General features: G+C 34.8%; 1 protein-coding gene across 7 annotated transcripts in view; it reads left to right on the forward strand.

Moving 5' to 3' along the window:
- LOC126261132 (sphingomyelin phosphodiesterase) overlaps window positions 1-21,508 on the forward strand; it is a 410,193-nt gene that overhangs the window by 373,018 nt on the left and 15,667 nt on the right. For 3 of the 7 annotated variants that reach the window (XM_049958511.1, XM_049958513.1, XM_049958512.1), the window contains exon 13: window positions 728-1,761. In XM_049958511.1, the coding sequence (XP_049814468.1) occupies window positions 728-977 (250 nt within the window). In that variant the 3' untranslated portion in view covers window positions 978-1,761. Of the gene's footprint in view, window positions 1-727; window positions 1,762-4,975; window positions 6,856-21,264; window positions 21,419-21,508 lie in introns of those variants that run through there. The other 4 variants (XR_007546682.1, XR_007546681.1, XM_049958516.1 and 1 more) reach the window with 3 other exon arrangements.

Raw genomic sequence — 21,508 nt, forward strand, 5'->3', positions numbered from 1 at the left:
GACTTTATTGTTACTTTCATAATGTGGTCACTTGATTTTAATGAGAAACAAAACAAACTGCAATTCCAAGCTACAATAAATAAAGGACCTTCTCATTCTTAGCTTTCCAGTTAACATGAATAACTGAAGACAGACTACAAACACTTTCATTAGTACTTAGAAGCAGGGTGAAGTAAATTATCCAAGCCTTTGGAGAACAGTTTCAGATGATTGGTTGGTAGATGGGAAAACTGAGGAGATGATTATGGCTTTGTTTGTACTGATTGGGAAAAAGTATTAAATTTCTATTTTTATATGCTACCATTGGTAATTAGGTTTCCACTTTTTCATTACTGTCATAAATTATCATCACTTATTGGATAAAAGTATGTGGAGTCAATGTTAACTCAGTGCATAACTTTTAAGAACCAAAGAGGAAGGAAATCTGTCATGATAAAAAATTTAAAGACTGACACTAATATCCTTTGCGGACTGGACAAGACATACATTATCATCAAGAAATTAAAGCTTGCTTGAAATGCATAAGATCTCATTAATGAAAGCATTTTCAAATGATTGAATTTTTTTAATGAAATTATCCGTTTCAGCTTCTTAGAAATGTCTAGAACTAAACATATGCACAAAAAGCATGCAGTGGGGTACATTGGCTGAACTTTGTGATCTTTAATTATGTTTTGTTCTATTTTCATAGTTAGACATTTTAATAACAACTGAGTTTTCTTATCAGGCATTACTGGAAAAACTCACCTGTGAGGCCACCATGTGATCCAGAATGCAAGAAGCGCATGGTGTGTGACCTGAAATCAGGCAGATCACATGACCGTCGCAGTTTATGCCAAGAGCTGGAAAGCCGTATTGATTCAACAACAAAAACAGGATGGCGAGCATGGCTCTACAATGGCCTGGCCTTATCGTACGTCAATTATTTGTTAGGTTTCTTCTGGGTGGGGGATGCAGCAACATCTGTTTCACCCTGATTACTGGTGTTCAAGATAGCATGGGTTCTGGGATGCAGCAGGTGGTGGGGGCATTTTGCCAATTTTCTAAGTGATTCTTTCATTGAATTTATTTTAAATTTACAGCTTATAAATTGTGGTAAGTTTAACGTATAACATAAAGCATGTAACTGTTTGCTTGCATCAGTTTGCTTGCTGCATACACCAAAAATAATGTGGGTGGTGGCATGCTATTTTCACTTGTACAGCAAAACAGATCAATGGATTTATGTGAAATAATGGACTGTAACATGTATTACATAATTATTTATGGCTGTGACTGAATTAACATATTCGTTGTGATGATTCAAGAGTAATATTACTTTTCTTAGTGGTTATTAAAAGCACAGTGTTGATGATAGCAGAAGAGTGAAGTGCTAGGATGGATGCTGAATTAGCTAATAATAGTACATAATTATTGTCACTGATAGTTATTAAGCTATTTTAAGTAATACAAAATGTTCTAAATATAATGTAACATTTAATGTTTATGAGTTTTAGAAAACTTGAGTTATTCTTGTTTATTTACTGCAGGTTGAAAAATGTTGTAGTCTGTAGATCAATGGTGTCAGGAAGACCTACATTTTTCATTTTGGAGTGGAGACAAATTGAATATTAGCTGAGTGCATGAGGCTTGATATAGTTACAGTCTTCTACTAATAAGTGACACATCAAAAACGACCAAGAATGTAACAAATATCTTACACAAGGTCAATGTGCATGTCAGTTTTTGTGTACAGAAAATTAAGAAACAATTTTCTGCTTATTTCTTCATTCAAATTTTGTTCATCAATTCCATTACACTACTGTAATGAAGTTAGTGGTAGTAATTTTTTTGTGTCACTGTCTATCTGAGATGCACTATCATTGTTCACTCTCTGTTGTGTTTTAGCTGCTCCTATTCCTCTGCTTGGAAGAGACCACAAAATAATAGTAATGTGAAAGCACATAAGAATATTTGAATGTGTGTAGCTTGTTAAATAATTATCAGGGTATGCTGTACGTTAGTTGCTAAATGAATGACTTGAAACAACTTTGTTTGATTCCTACATTGTTTTGAAACATGGCTGGTATCACTAACGGCATTCTGTGCATTCTATTTTTCACTTAACAATGTTTATTTCTATGGAAATAATATTATGCTTAACATACTGAGCACAGGATTCTTTAAGAGACTGACAACTCCCACCGAACTGTTGAGATGGATCAGTCATAAGCTGGGCAGTGAAAATATATTTCTTCCAGTAGCAGGATAACATCTGCAGGCTTTATGTGGTATGCCAATTGAGGTAAATTTTAAGTAAGTAGATCTATAAAATTCAAACCATGGAAAAGGAAAATGTTTCTTCTAAAACATATTTAATTCAAAAATAATTAGATATTCAAAGATAAATGAATAATTTATAATCTTTCAGCAGCTCATCCCATTCATGAAATGTGAAAACAACATAACCATGTTTTTTCTGTGTAAATAATTAGACTGCATTTAGTGTAAACATTTTATTCACTATTAGCCTACTGAGGAAGAGGTATGAGGCATGTGATAAAGTTGTATATATCTATAGGAAATTAACAGAATATGTGCACATGATGAATATAGAATTATGCTAAGAATAATTTGTCACTCACATACATAATCATTATCATTTTGCACCAGTTCATTTAAATGGGTACTTTATTTCTTGAAACATGCCCAATACATTTGAATGAGAAAATATATCTTGGTTGTAATCATTGCAATACTGAACAGATAACATCCTGCGTGGCTGTCATATGGACAGTTTGATTCTTTTGGGGTAGCAGCCACTAGTTACTCAATGTTCCCTTATTTGAGGGATGTGAAAAATCATTTGCTGCATTAATTTAAGGAATTCTGATGTTTTGTTAAATGAACTGAATGTTTTCAATTCATTCATAAACTATTTATTTACTTATTATTATTCAGTCAACATAACCTAGCAAATAAATTAGTGAAGCATAACTACTCCAAGCTCTGAGGATTTAACAAACTACTCATGCTATTTATATTAAAGTGCGCGTCATATATCTTGGCGGCCGAGTTTAGGTTCGTTCTGCGCATCTGACGTCAAAACATACAGTCAGCCAATGAACAGAGAACGACGTTGCCAGATCTCGACTGTAGTACAGAGCATGGACGAGTGTCTTCAGTTTTAGAAACATTCAGTCATAAATAAAGTAATAGAACAAAAGCAATGTCTTGATAGCAGACTTTGTTTTTTGAAAGTTTGGAAAAACCATTCTTTATGCCAATTGCTTCGTTTTCTATTAATTAATTAAACCAAACAAGCAATAAGACTCTTAATTCAGGCGATAGCAAGGAAAGGTGTTTGTATCAATTTCACGAACCGCTTTTTCGCAATAAAGAACAGCGGTAATTGTTTATTTCCTATTGTACTTCGACGAAGTGCGAGTAATTCATAGGCATACCAACAGTGGTTGTCAGAATTTTGCGTGACGTGTTAGTGTTCTTATGGAGAGATATTACAGCATGGGTTGCATTAGCGTAATGGTTAAGGCGTTGGATTAGAAGACGGTAGGTAACGAGTTCAAACCTTGTGCGATGCCAAATATTTTTTTTATTTTAAAACAATATCGAAGTGTCTTACTTCACGAATTTTATTCGTTTGAATGCAGTTTTTTGAAATTTCTAGTGCTTTGTCTCTTCATTAACCCTTTCGCTGCTGCAGTCACGTGCTCCCCGCATTCCGCGCTGTGCGCGATGTTGTCATCACTGCACTGCTCGCCTGTGCAGACACATGGTGTTTCCACTGCTTTGACACACTTATCATTCGATTTCACAAAAACTATTTGGCCCAAAAATTAGATTTTTACACATCATCTTGACTGATACCTTCCCCCCATAAATGACTTAATTTTGTTTCGATGTTCAACCCAGTTATTGTGCAGCATTAAATGTAGTAAACCATTGCACGAAATTTTGAAGAGTTTGCAGAGGTAAAAGTTCATAGCGTATACTTTCCATATGGTCGATTTTAGTTGTCACAATGTTGAGAATGAAATGTGGACAAGGTACCTAAATTTCATATAAAATTTACTGTATAACAATATCTCATTTAATTTAAGTACCACATAGGTGTCGTATGTAATATTGAGAAATATTCCGTCTTTCGCGACTGTAATAAAAGTTTTATTTACACCGGGCGCGTTTGGCTTTATTTTAAAGCACTTCAGTCAGTCGAAGGAAGTGGGGGGAAGGTATCAGTCAAGAAGATGTGTAAAAATCTAATTTTTGGGCCGAATAGTTGTTGTGGAATCGAATGATAAGTGTGTCAAAGCAGTCGGAAACACCATGTGTCAGCACAGGCGATCAGTGCAGTGACAAAATCGCGCACAGCGCGGAATGCGGGGAGCACGTCTCTGTAGCAGCGAAAGGGTTAATGCGGCCGTGGTGGCTTTACTTCATAAACTGCGCGCTCCCCCCTAAACGTAAGCTTGCGAACTATACTGTACTATGGCGCTGTTTCTCTTGGCGCGTGCGTCGTGTGCAACTGGCAACGCAGCAATCTCCCGCGTCTGGGAGGGCATGCGCGAGCCGCCAAGATAAAAGAATTCAACTATAGTTCATGGATTTTCTGAAAAATCTGGGCATCTTTATCTGCTGAAAACATTTATTTTCTTTGACAAGAATTGTTCATTCCACCTTAAAAATCTACTGTTGCCTATTCTTGGTTGAAATTTCTGATAATATTTACCACTCATTTCCAGAACTATGGTGTTGCATGAAGCATAATGCATACTTAAATTTGTGTTTATAAACTGTGCTCTTTAAGCATGACTAAACTGTAACCATTCAACCCAGTCTGCGCAAGTCAGTGCATGATTACTGTGGTCAAAAAGGTTTTTGCACTAGTTAATTCAATATCTTTCTTAATTACATAATTTTTTTGGGTATCTCAGACACAATTATTTAATAATTCTTATTGTTTTTCATTTTTAAGGTGCAAGATATTAAAATTCTTGAAAAAGCTCTTTTGGTAAGTCCACAGGATACACAGAAATCACCATTTGCTTTAGAGACAGATTTTCTTGTAGGTTTCCCAGTAGTGATCATCTGGCTAACATTCCCATGCAGTATTTTGAATGCTTATAAAATAGCATTTTTGGTACGTACAGGCTAGACAAAGTTGTGTGTCAGTAATAATTTATAACTAATAAGAAACTGAAGGCTGTGATTCGTCTTTCAACAAAGAAAACAAATATAAATTTTAGTTTCTGTTGTGAGACATGATAAATAGCATAAAAATGTCAACAAGTGTACTTGGAAAATGTACATGTAATTTCGGCTAGTTACATCATTAAGATCAAAACAGCCAAGGAAATTTTTGTTGGCAATCCTTATATTTACGATTCTCCATGGAGTTTTTGGTTTGAATGTAGATAATATGTATAATTTGAAGAACAGTTAAAGGGAGAGTATGTTTTTTGCGTTCAAGCCAGAGCATTGTGTGATACTTTGGAATATGTTTGGCCCCTCAAGGTATTTGGCAGGTATTTTGGCACAGTGCAGAGTGTTGCATGTTACTAGCATTTTAGGAACAGTATGTTGGAATTTACAAAGACTATTTTCATCTTGAAGTACATTGTGGAGTGTTTACTTCCTTATGCAAATGCAGTATTATATGTTTTCAATGGATCAACAAAGACTATACAAAGTTTGTAATCAGTGGTACTGCAAGTCATGAACAAATCTGACAGTACCAGTATACAAATTCAGAGAAGTTACCTCAGTTTCCTTTAATATTGTAGTTTTGTGCCTTACACAGATGTGTAAATATTTTTGTGTTGACTGAAGAAACAGTAAAGGAAATCCTTTAACATCTCACCATTCTATAGAATGAACAGTCTATCTAATTTAATGTAATATCAATTGTAAGCTTCATTAGAGCTTGTGAAGAATAATTATGAGATGAAGTGCCCTTCTGCAAAGAGAGGTTTGTGATAATAAACTGTAGTTATAATTAATACAAGACATAAAACTAACCACTCACCATACAGCTGAGGCACTAAGCATTTAACAGGCACATAATGGTGACTACAGACAATCTACCTGAGGCATTGAATGGCCGATAGGCACACAACCAAGACTGAAAATGTTGCTGAGTTTTATGACAATGTTCTTTAGAGCTAACAATATTATGAGAAGGCAAGGTGCTACTCACCACATAACAGAGATGCTGAGCCACAGATACGCACAACAAAAAGACTGTTGTGCCTTTCCGTGACTCAGCATCTCCGCTATGTGGTGAGTAGTAACTTTCCTTCTCATAATATTGTTACATTCCATCCTGGATTTTCCATTGTTTGATTCTTTAGAACTAACTGATATGAAATTTGTTCTTTATCTTAGTTAGCTCAGAACAAAGACATTATTGAAAAACTCAGCAATGTTTTCAATCTAGTTTATGTGCCTGTCTGAACTACACAATGAGTATTCCTCCCATAGTTTCCAGTGTTATGGTAAATTGTATTTGTGGTCACCTTTTGTGTACAGAGGAGAAAGTGTTACTCTATGCCTCTTTCAAAAAATGTGACTGAATAACTTACTACTTTTTCATATTATTATTTTAAAATAATAAGCTAGTGAAAATTTTTTGGCGGAAATAACTAACAAAACTATACTGTAACTCACTAATAGCAATCACAATGAGTACCAAACTGATAAGTTCAAAATTTATCATTGCTATAGCTTGTATAGTTTGTGCACAAAAATATCTGTTGTGTTCAACACTTTCAATTTTTATAAAATTTTTGTTACAAAAGAGTATACTTTGCACGCAGTGCTGTAATTTTCCTAATAAAGGAAATAATATGTTCTTAAGTCAAGTTGTATGCATATATTCTTTATGATGTCTGATGCTATATTTTCTATTTTGCTTCAAGTGCAGTGAATAATTTAGTACCTATGTTTTTACTGAATTATTCAAGAATTAGGTACATATGCCTTTGAAGACAAAAATAAGATACCAAGAACTTTCAATATCAGTTTATGTGCTTGGTGAGGAGTATAAAATATGCAAAATTAAAGTCTTATTCACCAAAAAACAGACCGTTATGTAGTTTTTGTTTCTGGGAGGGGGGACAATTTAGTTGTATGATATGCCACCGTAATTGTGTTAAAAAGAATAAAATATTAAAAAAAAGAGAGAAAAACTGATCCAAAGCTTAATGAGATAAACATCAAAACAGATTCAGTTAGTAGTTCCTACCAGTAGAAGTGCAAAAATTATTAAGTATTATATGCAGACATTGTAAAGTAACTGCATCATGATCTGTATACACTGCTAACAGTTGCATTATCACCCAAGAGATTAAAAAAATTACTAGATATCTGTAAATCAGTTAACTATATGGTCATGATGATACATTTACAACTAAAATTTGAAACCTGGGAATTTCTCACTTAAGACTTGTGAACTATCTCTGTCAAGACTAAGGTTATGCTGTATTCCATGGTGACATGATGTTTGTATGGTCACATGACCTTACATAATGGCTGTCAATGAACTGGACAGGGAATATGAGCCCTAAGCTGTTATTAATCACTTTAATTCAGTATCTTAATCTACCATACAAACAAAGTAAAGGAAATAAGAAGTTCATAAATAAATATACTTCCATGGTGAGAAAATAGATCAAATTTTTGAGAGACTAATCAGATAAAGTATGTAATATTGAATATTGTTGTTGTGGTCTTCGGTCTGAACACTGGTTTGACACAGTTCTCCACACTATTCTGTCCTGTCCAAGCCTCTTCATCTCTGCAAAACTGCAGCAAGCTATATGTATTTGAACTTCCTTACCATATTTATGCCCAGTTCTCTAAGTCTGTCTACAATTTTTTATCCCCCCCCCCCTGCCCCCCCTTGCACACTTTCCCTCCACAGGATGGGATGTACCCTCTGCCATGTACTTCATGCTTTGTGGAGTACTTTACTTTCTCATTAGTTACTTGATCTACCCATCTAGTCTTCAGCATTGTTCTATTGCACCACACTTCAAATGCTTCTATTCTCTTCTTGTCTCAAATGCTTATTGTCCACTTTCCACTCCTACAAGGCTACATTCAAGACAAATACCTTCAGTAAAGACTTCATAACATTTAAATTGACATTCATTGTTAACAAATTCCTCATTTTCACAGGTTCTTTTATTGCTACTGCCAGTCTGCATTTCATATCGTCTCTACTTTGGCCTACATTAGTTGTTTTGTGCCCAAATAACGAAGCTCATCTACTACTTTTAGTGTATCTGTTCCTAATCTAATTCCCTCTGCATTGCCTGATATCATTTGACTATGTTCTATTACCCTTGTTTTGTTTTTATTTATATTCATCTTATGGTCTCTTCCAAAACACTATCCAATCTGATTAACTGCTCTTCCAAGTACTTTCTCACCTCTGATAGAATTATAAAGGCATTGGCAAATCGCAAAACTTCCATACCTTCTCCATGAACTTACTCTCTTTCCAAATTTCTCTTTGGGTTCTTTTTACTGGTTGTTAAGTGTACATTTTGAATAACATCAGGGATGTGCTACAACCTTGTCTCACTCCCTTCTCAAATGCTTATTCCCTTCCATGTCCTTCAACTCTTACAATGCAGGCTGGTTTTTGGGCAAGTTGTAAATAGCCTTTTACTTCCTGTATTTTATTCATATTACCTTCTAAGTTTCAAAGAGTGCAGTCCAGTCAATACTGGCAGAAGCTTTCTCTAAATATACAAATGCTTTAAATGTAGGTTTATTTTTCTTCAACCTGTCTAGTTCCCAGTGGTTAGCTTCTACAAGTTTTTCCATCCTTTCAAATATAATTGGAATTATTACACCGTTCTTGAAGTCTGAGGGTATCTCCCGTCTCATACGTCTTACATACCAGGTGGAATAGTTTTATCAAGGCTGGCTCTCCCATGTATCTCAATAATTCTGAGTGAAAATCATGTACTCCAGGGCTTTGTTTTTACTTAGGTCTTTCAGTGCTCTGCCAGATTATTCTTGCAGTATCATGTCTCACATCTCACATTCATCTACTTCTTCTCTTTCTATGATAGTGTCCACAAGTTTGCTTCTTATACATGGATGCTGTATAATCAGCTCTTCCTTCTCTGCTTAACACTTGCTTGCTGTCTGAGCCCTTGGTGTTGTCTCAATGTATCTCATGTCCATCACAAAGATATGCTAATCACTGATGTGGCACTAGGCAGCCGAACAATGCCAGATGGCGTTTTCTGGTCAGTAATGCCATATGATCATTTCAGTTCATGTACCTCTAATTTTCTCTATAATCTTTCTATAGGAAGAACCTACCTTTCCCTAGTCATGCATGTTTCTACAGCCTTTCATTTGTTCTCTAGACATTCCTGCTTAACCATTTTGAATTTTGTGTCAGTTCCATTTTTTAGATTCTGTGTTTCTTTTTGCCTTTGCTGTGTACCTATGTAATCCCCTGCTGCTTTCATAATTTCATCTCTTCAGTCTACCCATTCATCTTCTGTTGTATTCCTGTCCCATGATTCATTTCTGTGTTGCCTAATGCTCCCTCTGAAACCTTCAACAATATCTGCTTCTTTCAGTTTATTAGGTCCCATTTCCTTAATTTCTTACATTTCTGTACTTTTCTTCACTTTTAAATTGTAGTTCAGAACCAATAAATTACGATCAGAATCCACTTCTGCTCCTGAAGATGTCTTTCAGTTTAAAATCTGGTTTCAAAACCAGTCTGAGATGTTCCAGTATCCCCAGGTCCTCTCATGTAAACAACATTCTTTCATGATTCTTAAACCAAGTATTATCAGTGATATAGTGGCTTCTTTTTTTTTGTTTCCTTCTCCTAGTTCATGTGCTCCTACTATTTTTCCTTCTCTCCTTTTTCCTACTCTTGGATTCCAGTCATCTATCACAATTAAATTTCTATCTCTCTTAACACTGGAATAATTTCATTTATTTCATATACATTCTTGCAATCTCTTCTTCACCTGTGGAGCTAGGTGGCATATAAAATGTTATTACTGTAGTGAGTGTTGGCTTCATTTCTATCTTGGCTGTGATAATGTGTTCACTATGCTGATCATTCCTATTCCTTATTAGGGCTACTCCTGCATTACCTTTATTTGATTGTGTGATAACACTGTACTTAGCTGGTCAGAAGTCTATTCTTTCTGCCACTAAGCTTCACTAATTCCTACTATATCTAACTTCAGCCAGTCTATTTCCCTTCTGAAATTCTCTAATCTACCTACCTACCTGATTAAGGGATCTAACACTGCAAATTCTGACTCGCAGAAAGCCATTTGTGTTCTTCTGGGTGACATCATCCTTCTGAGTATGCACGCAGATCTGAATGGAGAACTATCTTATCTCTGGAATATTTTATCCAAGAGGAAGCCACCTTCATTAAGTCACACAACAGAACAGCATGCCCTCAGGAAAAGAAAATTACAACTTAGTTTCCCCTCACTTTCAGCTGTTTGCATAACCAGAATGGAAATGCCATGTTGGCTAATGTTGGTCTTATACGCGACATAAGTCAATCATCCAGACTGCTGCCCCTGCAACTACTGAGAAGACTGCCACCTCTTTTCAGGAACCATAGGTTAGCCTTGCCTCTTCCACATGTACCCCTTTGCTGTGGCTGCACCTACAGTACAGCCAACTGTATTGTTGAGGCGTACAAGCCACCCTACCTTTGACAAGGTCCATTGCTCACAATGGATTGTGTATTATCAGTATTCTAAGATTTTGTTAACATCATTGCAGTGTCAGGCTGTATTAATTAAAATTATATATGGATCAGAAGAATGATTTTATATTCAGCTTTTACATCCAGTTACCGCTGTCTAAGTTCCTCAAATAACAGTGAAATACATATACTAACTAGAATTAGTCAGTAATTTTAAGTTGGACCATCACAGATGTATGAGTACACAAAAAGGAAAAAAGGCACAGAGCTAGGTGAAATGACACTTAAATACACACAAAATATAACAGCAAAACTGGTGCAGCAGTACAGGGGGTTTTGTCCAAAGACAGTATTTTCCATTTATTTTTATTTACATCATATGGGATGTATTTTTATTTACATCATACGGGATACAGTAGCTGTTCAACCTAAAAAAGTAACTATTTCATCTATTAGTTAACTCTTTTTTTACCACTAATGAGTAGGCATACTCTTCAGTAATATGCATTCAATACGTATGGAAGTTATTGGTATCTGACAGCAATTACTGTTAGCAGCAGTGTACACAGTATCATTGCCAGAGGTGCAGTGACAAAGCAATGCATCTAACTTGTGATCTGTATGATGTTAGGGTCATTCAGACTTTTTATTTGTCAATGAAGAACACAAACTGTGAATATTATACTGCTGAAAATCTACAATTTGTGTTCTTCATTGATATGTTTAAAAATATGCAGTTACAGAAGGTTTCTGTAACATGTTGACTGCCACACACACAGGGATGAATGTTTCACTGTCAGGCCTGACCAGGCCAGGGCATGGTATCAGGCATGAGGCTCTGCTGTGGCCACTGGCAACTTCATGGCAGTCAATGTGTTAACACATTCAGCTTTGTTTACCAGTGTTCTGAGGTCAACATACAATTTCACACAAACTTTCCTAGTTGTACCTGTGAGAGAGCATGAGTGAGAGCATGAAACCAATCTTCATCTAGTGTAGTGAAAATGTGCCACTCAGTACCCTAAGATCTACTGAAAAACTGTAACAACTCAAAGGAGTACTATAGGGTAGGTGGAGTACAAGTATATGTCTTTCTTTTTGTGTGTGTTTTCATGTTTACATACTAGCATATTGGTGATACACATTTACTGATAAGCAGTCCAGTGTCAACCATGTCAGGTACTGCCAATAGCTGAGCAAGTTTATAACTGATACAAAACTTTGTTTTCATATAACAACAATGACCCATAAGCCACAAAAACAGAAATTAACTTCCACAATTTAAAAAGATTATTAGTTAAAATCCTTGGTTTATAGAAATGGAGTGGACATTTTAGTTGGGTGATGATGATGATGATAACCAGAAATTAATATTTCAGTCTGCATTATGTCTGTAAGTCTGTCTCAATCACATTGAAATGCAGCTGAATATGTTACTGTACTTATAACCAAATTATTTTCTGAGTTAATGAAGCAAATTGGTTTCTTATAAATGAACAAGAAATTTAATCATATACAGTTGACATTCCTGAGACGCATTGAGTCTCACCTTTATCTATGATAATAAAGTACGATGAAGCAATTTTAATTCATTGCTTCAGCTTACATCATTATCATAGAACAGGAATATACTTGATAATTCAACATCTGTTGACGTACTTCTTAACTCATTCCACAATTCTGAATATTTCCTTCACAATGAGATCTTTAGGGCACAATGGAAGGATTTTTGGTGACTAGTCTGTATGATAACACTTGTCAAATGATATATTGCGGAATACTCAGATTCATATGTCACTACTCTCTTATGTAATGGCTAGGCATAATAAAATGGAAACCTTTACTTTTAAATAAAAGCAGTCTTTATACATTTTCATATAACTCAGAATATAACACATCACTGAATGAATAGTCATAGAAATTCCTTGTCCATATTAATGGAGGGGGCTATATTAAATATAAATACAACAGAAATATCATGCTAACATGTAATATCAGTCTGGATCATTGTGAATTTCAGCATACAAAAGCAACAAGAATTAGTTGTTTATAAAAAAAAAATGTATGCTGTTATGTTGTATATCAGTTTGATTTGTAATTTGTATTGAAATGCTGCAAATGAAGAACATATAGGACAAAACTGCTACTGACAAGACAACATCAAACTGATGGATGTGGATGTGAATGCATTGGTGCTGTACTTTTTGTGTGGAGGTGCAGAAATTTTTAATGCAGGTCCCATGGCAGTGATACATACCCAAACACTAGAGATCTTTTTTTGGAGCACAAATGACAAAATTGTATGTCAACTGACTTATTGCTACTTAATATGTGCATTCCATTATATATATTAAAATGGTGTTCACCATTCTTACAGCTTGTACTACTGGTCAATACAAAAAATAAGTTCTTTAGTTGTACATCCCACATACATACCAACATCCTTACTGACATATGGACCATTCTGTCCAGTAATAGCCATTTGTCTATTAATACTATGGAAGGAGTTTGCTATGCATATCACTCATCTTTATACATCCTTCAGCCTTCCTTTTCAAAAAATCTCAAAACTGATGTGAAGATTTCGTCACATGTATGAGGCACATATTCATGTAATTTGCGCAATGTCAATAGGTGTGGAATACACCAATACCTTAAAATGTCACCATAGCCAGAAATCTATGCTATTAAGCTCTTGTGAACAGGGAGATCATACGACATGACCTGTTTGGCCAATCCATCATTCACAAAAGTTTTTTTAAGTTACTGTCATAAAAGACATACATGACATGTCTGTTGATCAACAGTGTTGGCTAAGCAAACTTGGAACACCATGCTGTCATTTCCTGCATGAAAGAACTTACCATTATATCATTTTTCACATTATGCAGAATAACTAATCTCATTCTGATACCAGCACAACCTCAAAACAATCTATATTACTAAATGACTATCCTGGAACCTGGAGCATGGTATTCCACAAACAACAAAATTTTAATTTCATGAAATTATTGACCAAATTCAAAAATTTTAGAAGTGACCATAAGCTACTCATCAAGGTATTTACTCTTATGTTAAAAATTTAACACAATAAGCCAAGTATTTTAGTAGAAACTGTGTGTTTGTCTCTGGGCAGTATAACTGATGGCACATAAATACCCAGATTTTATTTATCCAGTATTTGTGAATGAGAGCACTTAGTGACTTCAAAAAAGTTTTACACATAATTCCAAAGCTTCTTCTCACTGACAACCTCACCCACAAAATGATGAAAGGAAAAGGTTTATCACTTACTACATTTCCACTGTTCATGCAGTAAAATGCCAACACCTGGAATGACATTCTAATTTATTACTTTACTACTAACACTATTCACAGCAAAGTTTGCATACAATATCTACTTATACCCTAAATGTACCTGCAAAATTATGTCATTGTACCTCTCATAGTTCAGGAGGTATGATGTCATAAACATTGACACACATGATAAAATAGCTAGCTGTGGCCAAAGGTGTGTGTGTGTTTGGATGTCTGTGTGAATATGTGTACAAATACTCAAAAAAGGGCTAGTGCTTGAAATATATGTGGACGCTACTTTATTTTATATGTTACTGTGCTCCACACATCAATCTGCTGTAGGTGAGTAATTGCCCTTCTTTTATTTTATACATTGTTCCATAAAGAAATTTCCAATATTGTTATGCATTTCAAACATAGATTTTTATGAGGGCATGGTATTTTCATTTACCTATATGAGCAATGAACAAACATGATTGCTTCAAAAATGAAGGAAGGAAGATGAATTTAATGTCCCGTCGACATCAAGGTCATTGGAGATGGAGTACAAGCTCAGATTGTGTCAACGATGCAGAAGAAAATTGACTGTGCTCTTTTAAAGGAACCATCCTGGCATTTGCCTGGAGCTATTTAGGGAAATCACAGAAAATCTAAATCTGGATTCCCGGACGTGAGTTTCAAATGTTATCCTCCCAAATGTTAGTCCCATGAGCTACCGGTAACCACTGTGCCATCTCACTTGGTTCTGCTTCAAAAGCTGTATGAGCCAAACTATTGTGCATTATATGGTGATACATGACTCAAGTTACTGTGTGACAAACAAATAAAACCAAAACAAACTTTCATTTGCTATCAATACCATTTCTGTGGCAGAATGAGAACTTTAAAACTTTTTCATATGTTTATTCTAGTTACATAAGTTTTATAATCTGTGTTTTCCTGCAGGCAGAGCTACTCATCAACTTGGAGAACAAATGTGAAGCTCATATCAAAGGATATGACTTTTAAAATACTTTTGTTATTTAAAAATTAGTTTTGCTGCTCCCTCATGATGCTGTCCCATGAGTATAATATAATGACTGCTGCCCATGATGCTTGTCAAGTACTGCTAAAAGTGTTGTGTTTTGAGAGTCTGAAAGGGAAAAATGTTAACCAGACATTGAAACCTTTCATAATTCTGATACTGTTAACATTTTTCCAGTATGGTTTTATAGAATACAATTATATAACTGTGAAGAAGTGATAAGCTGTACTGTGAACTGAGGAAGTAAGTGTTCCTGTAATTTTGAAACAGTCAGGGTTGAGAATGGTCTTCAATGAGTGTATCCCAGAGATATGACAGATGCAACTAAATATTCCTGAGAAACTGCCTTATACAATTCTTAGCATAACATAAAAATGATTTATTTGCAAAGGCTGTGACGATAACTGAGTGCTGAAAATTTCACAATGCAAAGTATAAGGAAATTCTACCCCATACGTTTGGGAGGAAATCTCAAGGGTAAAGCTGTATTACTAAATTGGAAGAAATGACTATTTTACTTCCTTACTAGTTGATATTTTAAGGTTTCATGTCAGTCAAAGTGCCCTCTGTACGGCACTAACCTAACATAGCCTAGTGTGATTACAATGACTTATACAAACTTGACGGATCCTTTCACGGAAAAGATTTGGAGGTACTAATGCATTTTTGAGACCTACTGAGCTATGACTTAGGAAGCTGGTTCCTGTTTTATCTAGCTATCATACAGGTCCCAGCTCCAAGGTAATGCAAAAAACAGTCTAGTCGGCTGTGGTTATGTAAAACAATAACTTTCCATTAAGTGTCACTTTCTGTTCCTATAGCTTGACTCACAAAGCCAAAGACAAAATTATATGAAAGTACAGTGACCTTGCATATAGCCTGAATAATGTAATTGTGGTGTACAGAGACATTTTTTGTGCACCATTATTAAATTGAGATAAGTGATACCAGAATATACAATCAGTTAAAATTGATCAACAGAAGAAATTCTAGTGGGCATGATGGAATACCTGTACATTTTTTTATGGATTATGTGAAACAACTTGCTCCTCTCCTAGCAGCAGTTTGTTTTAGGTCACTGGAGCAATGAAGCAAATGATGGAGAAAATTATAAGTTCTTCCCAATTTTAAGAAGATTCAATGGACAAATTCATGTTAACTATATGCCTGTATAATTGATTCCAACCTGTTTCAGAATTATGTAACACACTGTACACTCACATATGACTTGATTGGAGAAAGGAGGTCTCATCTGTAGAAATCAACATCGATTCCATGAACAACAATAATGTGAAACTCAGCTCACTGTGTTCATCGATGGAATCCACAAGGCAATATCTAATGGCACCTAGGTTGATGCCATCCTCCTTGATTAGCAAAAAGCACTCAGCGCTATTCCACACTGATATCCAATGAACAAAATACAAGCTTACAGAATATTAGACAAGCTGTGTGATTGGAATAAAGACTTCTGAGCAGGGCAATGTCATCAGAAACAAAAATAACACTAAGTGTACCACAAACTAGTTCCATGAAGTTGTTACTAGACATAGGAAAAATGATAACACTACAAGATTATAGTGAAATGCAGAAAGACTTGTAGGTAAGCTTGGTGAAGGAACTGGCAGCTGACCATATAAATGTAACATAGCCCACATAGTGAATGACATCATCATTGAGTTACACTATCAGTGATGAATCACTGAAATCAATCACGATTGTAAAATATTTAGGAGTATGCATATGCAGCGACCTGAAGTGGAAAAACCCCATTAGACTAGTTGAAGGAAAAGCAGGTACCAGACTGAGATTCATTGGAATATAGCTAATGATGGACAGCTCAAAGCCTAAAGCTTCTCTGAATACCTCACAGAGCTGTTAACTATTAAAATTCTGAAAGTTTACATTTTCACTATTAAAATTCTGAAAGTTTACATTTTCATGAAAAGTCAGGCAATATAAAACTGCCCACCCCTCCCCCCACATTAATTTAAAAAAAAAATGACTGCTGTGCTGGGAAAATCAGAACATTGTGAGCTGTCTGACCCGGGCTTACTGACCGTTTTTCATCATGTGATCTATTTACAATAGGAAAGGTGGATATAACAGTTGTTACTTATGTAGTCTCCAGCACACTACATACTGCAAGATAGCTTTGGGAATAAAGGTGTAGATGCTAACATAGGTGTAGAAACAAACCTTGATGACTTTTTACTGAAGGTGTTGTCTGTCTGAAGCTTTACCATATCTGAGCTTATCTTAGAGTATCTATGAAGTTTCTGCTTGCAGAATATTAAAAATGATATCGGTTTTCTTTTATGATCAACACAACATTTCATTTTTAGTTTCTTGTTCCATTTATACCAAAAACACCCCACTCATAATGTGCATTCTCCTGCCTAACAGTATTCAGTGTCACTCATTTGCATTCCTTAGTTTCTTGCCATTTCTTCTGTAAGAAACCTTATATCCAAAAATGTATTTGTCCCCAGAATTATTTCCACAAGAAAGATAAAGCTGGGGGATATTCTCTAACACACTAAAATGTGTATTTCTTACTCTGATAACAAAATTTAGTTTACATGAATAACAACATTTTCTCTTGTTATTTTGTAGATTTTTACTGATATGTTTTGTTAATGAAAGGGAGTGAAATAATTTTGTGAAATGAATGATACAAAACACAGGTAGTTTAATATTGTATATTCAGAACAGCAATCCATCTACAGATTTTGTCATTTATTAGTTGCCTTATTACATGTTTCATCTTTTTTTGTGTAGCTTTTGGATTAACTTATTTCTTATGTTGCTAAAAGGCACATTAAACTGACCACCTCCTGGGTCTGAAGATCTTATTTAGTTCAAGAAGAAATCTGTATTTTCTTATACTGATCTCTCTATTCCAGTTTATGAACTGAACACGTATCAAATGACTTTGATGATATTTTTGTCGGCCTGAAATATAGTTTTCTTTACTATGTCTTTTGGATTTTCTTACTATCCTGTTGAATATTTGATTATATTTTTTGATGTAATTTTCAAGTTGGTGTACTTTTATTGTACTGAATGAAAGAGTGGAAAATTATTTTCTTTGTACTAGAAGCTATGAGACATGTCCAGAAAAAGAGTATCATTTTGAAAAAAAAAAAAAAAACTAATAAAAACATTTTTTCAAAACAAAATTTATTTTTATAAGAAAAAGCATCATAAACTATTGTTCTACATATTTGCCACTATTGCTCAGACATAGGCCATAGCAGAAAACCAACTTTTCTATACCCTCTTCATAGAAATATTTTACTGCCATCAGTGAAGACAGCCCCTGCTGAACACTATTGTATGAGTCATCATCACTGTCAAAACACTTTCCTCCAAAATCACGCTTCAGGTTCAGGAACATGTGATAATCAGAACATGCAAGATTGGGACTGTATGGAGGGTGATCAAACTGCTCCCAAATGAATTATTGATTAAGATTTTGATTGACACCAGCAGAATGGGGACATGCAATGTCATTAAGCAACACAATGCCTTTATTGAGCATTCCATACATTTTTTTAAATTGCACAACAGAATTTTCTCAATGTTTCAGAGTATTGTTCCACATTGATGGTTTCACCTCTTTAGAGGAACTCAGCATACAGAATATCTTGTCTGTCCCAGAACACAGTCCACATGATTTTTTGTGTTGACAACATTGTTCTGAACATTTGTTTTTTGGGGGATTTTAAGTGCCTCCACTACTTTGACTTTTGTTTTGATTCTCCAGTGATGTGAAATCTTCAAGTCTCACAACCAGTCACAATTATTTTTCAGAATTCATCTCCTTCATCACTGTATTGAGTAAGAAATGTCAAAACACTGTCAAGTCACTTAGTTTTATGGGTGGTCATAAGCACTTTGGACCCCAACGGGGCCACAATTTGTGAAAATTTAAGCAGTTTGTGACAATCCCATGCAAAACAGTTTTGGAAAAAGTATTTTTATTGCGAACCAACTGTTTTATGAGTTTACTTGTTCACTTTCTCAATCAGACTTATCATTCACAACAGAAGGCCCCCCTACTCCATGATTCATCACGAACATCAGTTCATCTGTCATTGAATTAGTCTCACCCATTTTCTCTCCATTCAATTACTCATTACATTTTCACCATAAATCGCTACAAGTTTATGATGAATTTGAGCTCACTCATTCTTAGCATTCAAAAACTGAATTACGGAAAACACTTCACAGTCAACATGCTCATAAAATGTCTTAAACATTTCGAATGATCACTAACAAATGTAATCACAACATGATATGGCTGTAATGGCATCAGTGGAAAGAAAATGAACCAGACAGACAAGTGCAGATGTGCAGAATTGTGACACTAATGCCGCGGCGACGGTAGAAAGAAATGGTACTTACTTTCTGGACACGACTCATATAACACATTTTGCAACACAACACATCACAATTCTCCACCTTTTCTGTGGAAAGGCTGTGTGAAAATCAGCAAATAAACAATTTTTTCAGCCTTCAGTTGCAAGGTAATTTTACTCGTTTACCTAGGTTTCGATTCCAGTAATGGAATCTTCTTCAGAACAAAAAAAAAAAAAAAAATGGCCAGTGTTTGGCTCACAAAATAATTCAATTTTTTTTTGTTCTGAAGAAGATTCCATTACTGGAATCGAAACCTAGGTAAACGAGTAAAATTACCTTGCAACTGAAGGCTGAAAAAATTGTTTATTTGCTGTACATTTCACAGTTGCTGACACGCTGCAATATGTTAAAGATATATAAAACTGTGTGAAAATAATGGAGGTACATCTTGTGGAATGTGATAAATAGTTCTTCAGTTTTATTGAAGACTTCCTCCCACATCTCCCTTCATAGTATAAAATTAAGCTGATGTTGCAGTTAGTGAAATCTCTCTGTTCAATAATTTTACTCTTATTATCTCTAGTGCTCTTATACAAATTTGTTTAAATGCAGTTTTGCTTTTAGAAGTAATTACACTTGCAAAGCTGACAGCATAATCTCAAGAACTACTGACATTTACCATTTATCCTTTGATTTGAATTTTTGAAGGTGTCAGAGCTTATCTCTTCACAGATAAATACTTTCTAGATATCACTTTTTAATAATATTAAAAGATTTTCAAAATTTTCAACGATTGTTTTCCAATCTTCATACGGAAAAGTTAGAGGACAGATAAGGAAAACAGTAATTGGTCAGGAGGGATAACTTCAGCTGTAGTTGAATTGTTAACATCAAATCAAAATTTCTGTAAAACAAGAAAGGAAGGAAGGAATATTGGGTTTAACGTCCGATCGACATTGAGTTCATCAGAGACAGAACACAAGCTCGAATTGTGTTAAGGATGGGCCACGCCCTTTCATAGGGACCAACCTGACATTTCCCTGGAGCGATTTAGGGAAATACAGAAAATCTAAATCTGGATGGCTGGATGTGGGTTTGAACTGTCATCCTCCCGAGTGTCAGTCCAATGCGCCAAGCATTGTGCCACTTCGCTCCGTTTCTCTAAAATAATACATTTCTTTGGGGATATTGACATGAGGAAAATATAGGTTTTTATTGTGTTTTTTGAGCTTCCGCTAGACATTTTTTATACTGCAACAAATAAATAAATAAATACATAAATAAAATAAACCTGTAGGTATTAGTGCAACAGAATAAAATAGATAAGAGAGTGAAAGTTCACAAAAAAGAAGATTGTTTGGTTCAAGGTAGAATTCTCAAAATACTTTACACAAAGTGGCTTAAATAGGCAACAATTAAGCAGTAATCTTCATTTTTAATGAAACTTTATAAAACTACTTTCACTAGTTTTAGCAAAAGATATTTATCTTACCTGTATAATAATAATCATTTCAATAATGATTAAAGCTCAGACAAACATAAACTAATTCCAAATAATAGAGCAGCAAAATTTTGCTTCTTAAAATGAAATAAAGCATGCAATTAACTGAGTGGGCTCATACTGATGCTAAGTATTGCTACAGTTAATATTCATACTTTGGCTCCAAGCTTATTCCAGTAGTTGCATGAAAGTGCACTGTATAAATGAGATGTGTAACTGCAGCTTAAACTTGAAATAGTTTGTGAGCAGCAGTGTTTCTGCCCCAATAACTTTGTGAAGCATAATTAAAACACAAAAAGTTGCACATTTTGAAATCAATGAAGGCTTATTGACTACTACTGTAATGTATTTATTTCTGTCTTTCAGGAATACCGTAGGTTCAATAATTCACTTATTTACTGTGGGTTAAATGTTTGAAGATATTTATTTCCATCTAATACAGCATATTTTTTTTTTATTCTTCTGAAACATATCACTGACATCATGTTTTCAACAACTGCAATGAAGTTGAAGTCTTCCTGTAAGTACCTCTTATCTGTCATGAGTAAATTTAGATCTGTAGTATATATACAAACAGAGTGATTCTTATTAATGTTTAAAAACTCCTGAA

The sequence above is a fragment of the Schistocerca nitens genome, chromosome 1, assembly GCF_023898315.1.
Source record: "Schistocerca nitens isolate TAMUIC-IGC-003100 chromosome 1, iqSchNite1.1, whole genome shotgun sequence".
In the NCBI taxonomy this organism is placed as follows: domain Eukaryota; kingdom Metazoa; phylum Arthropoda; class Insecta; order Orthoptera; family Acrididae; genus Schistocerca; species Schistocerca nitens.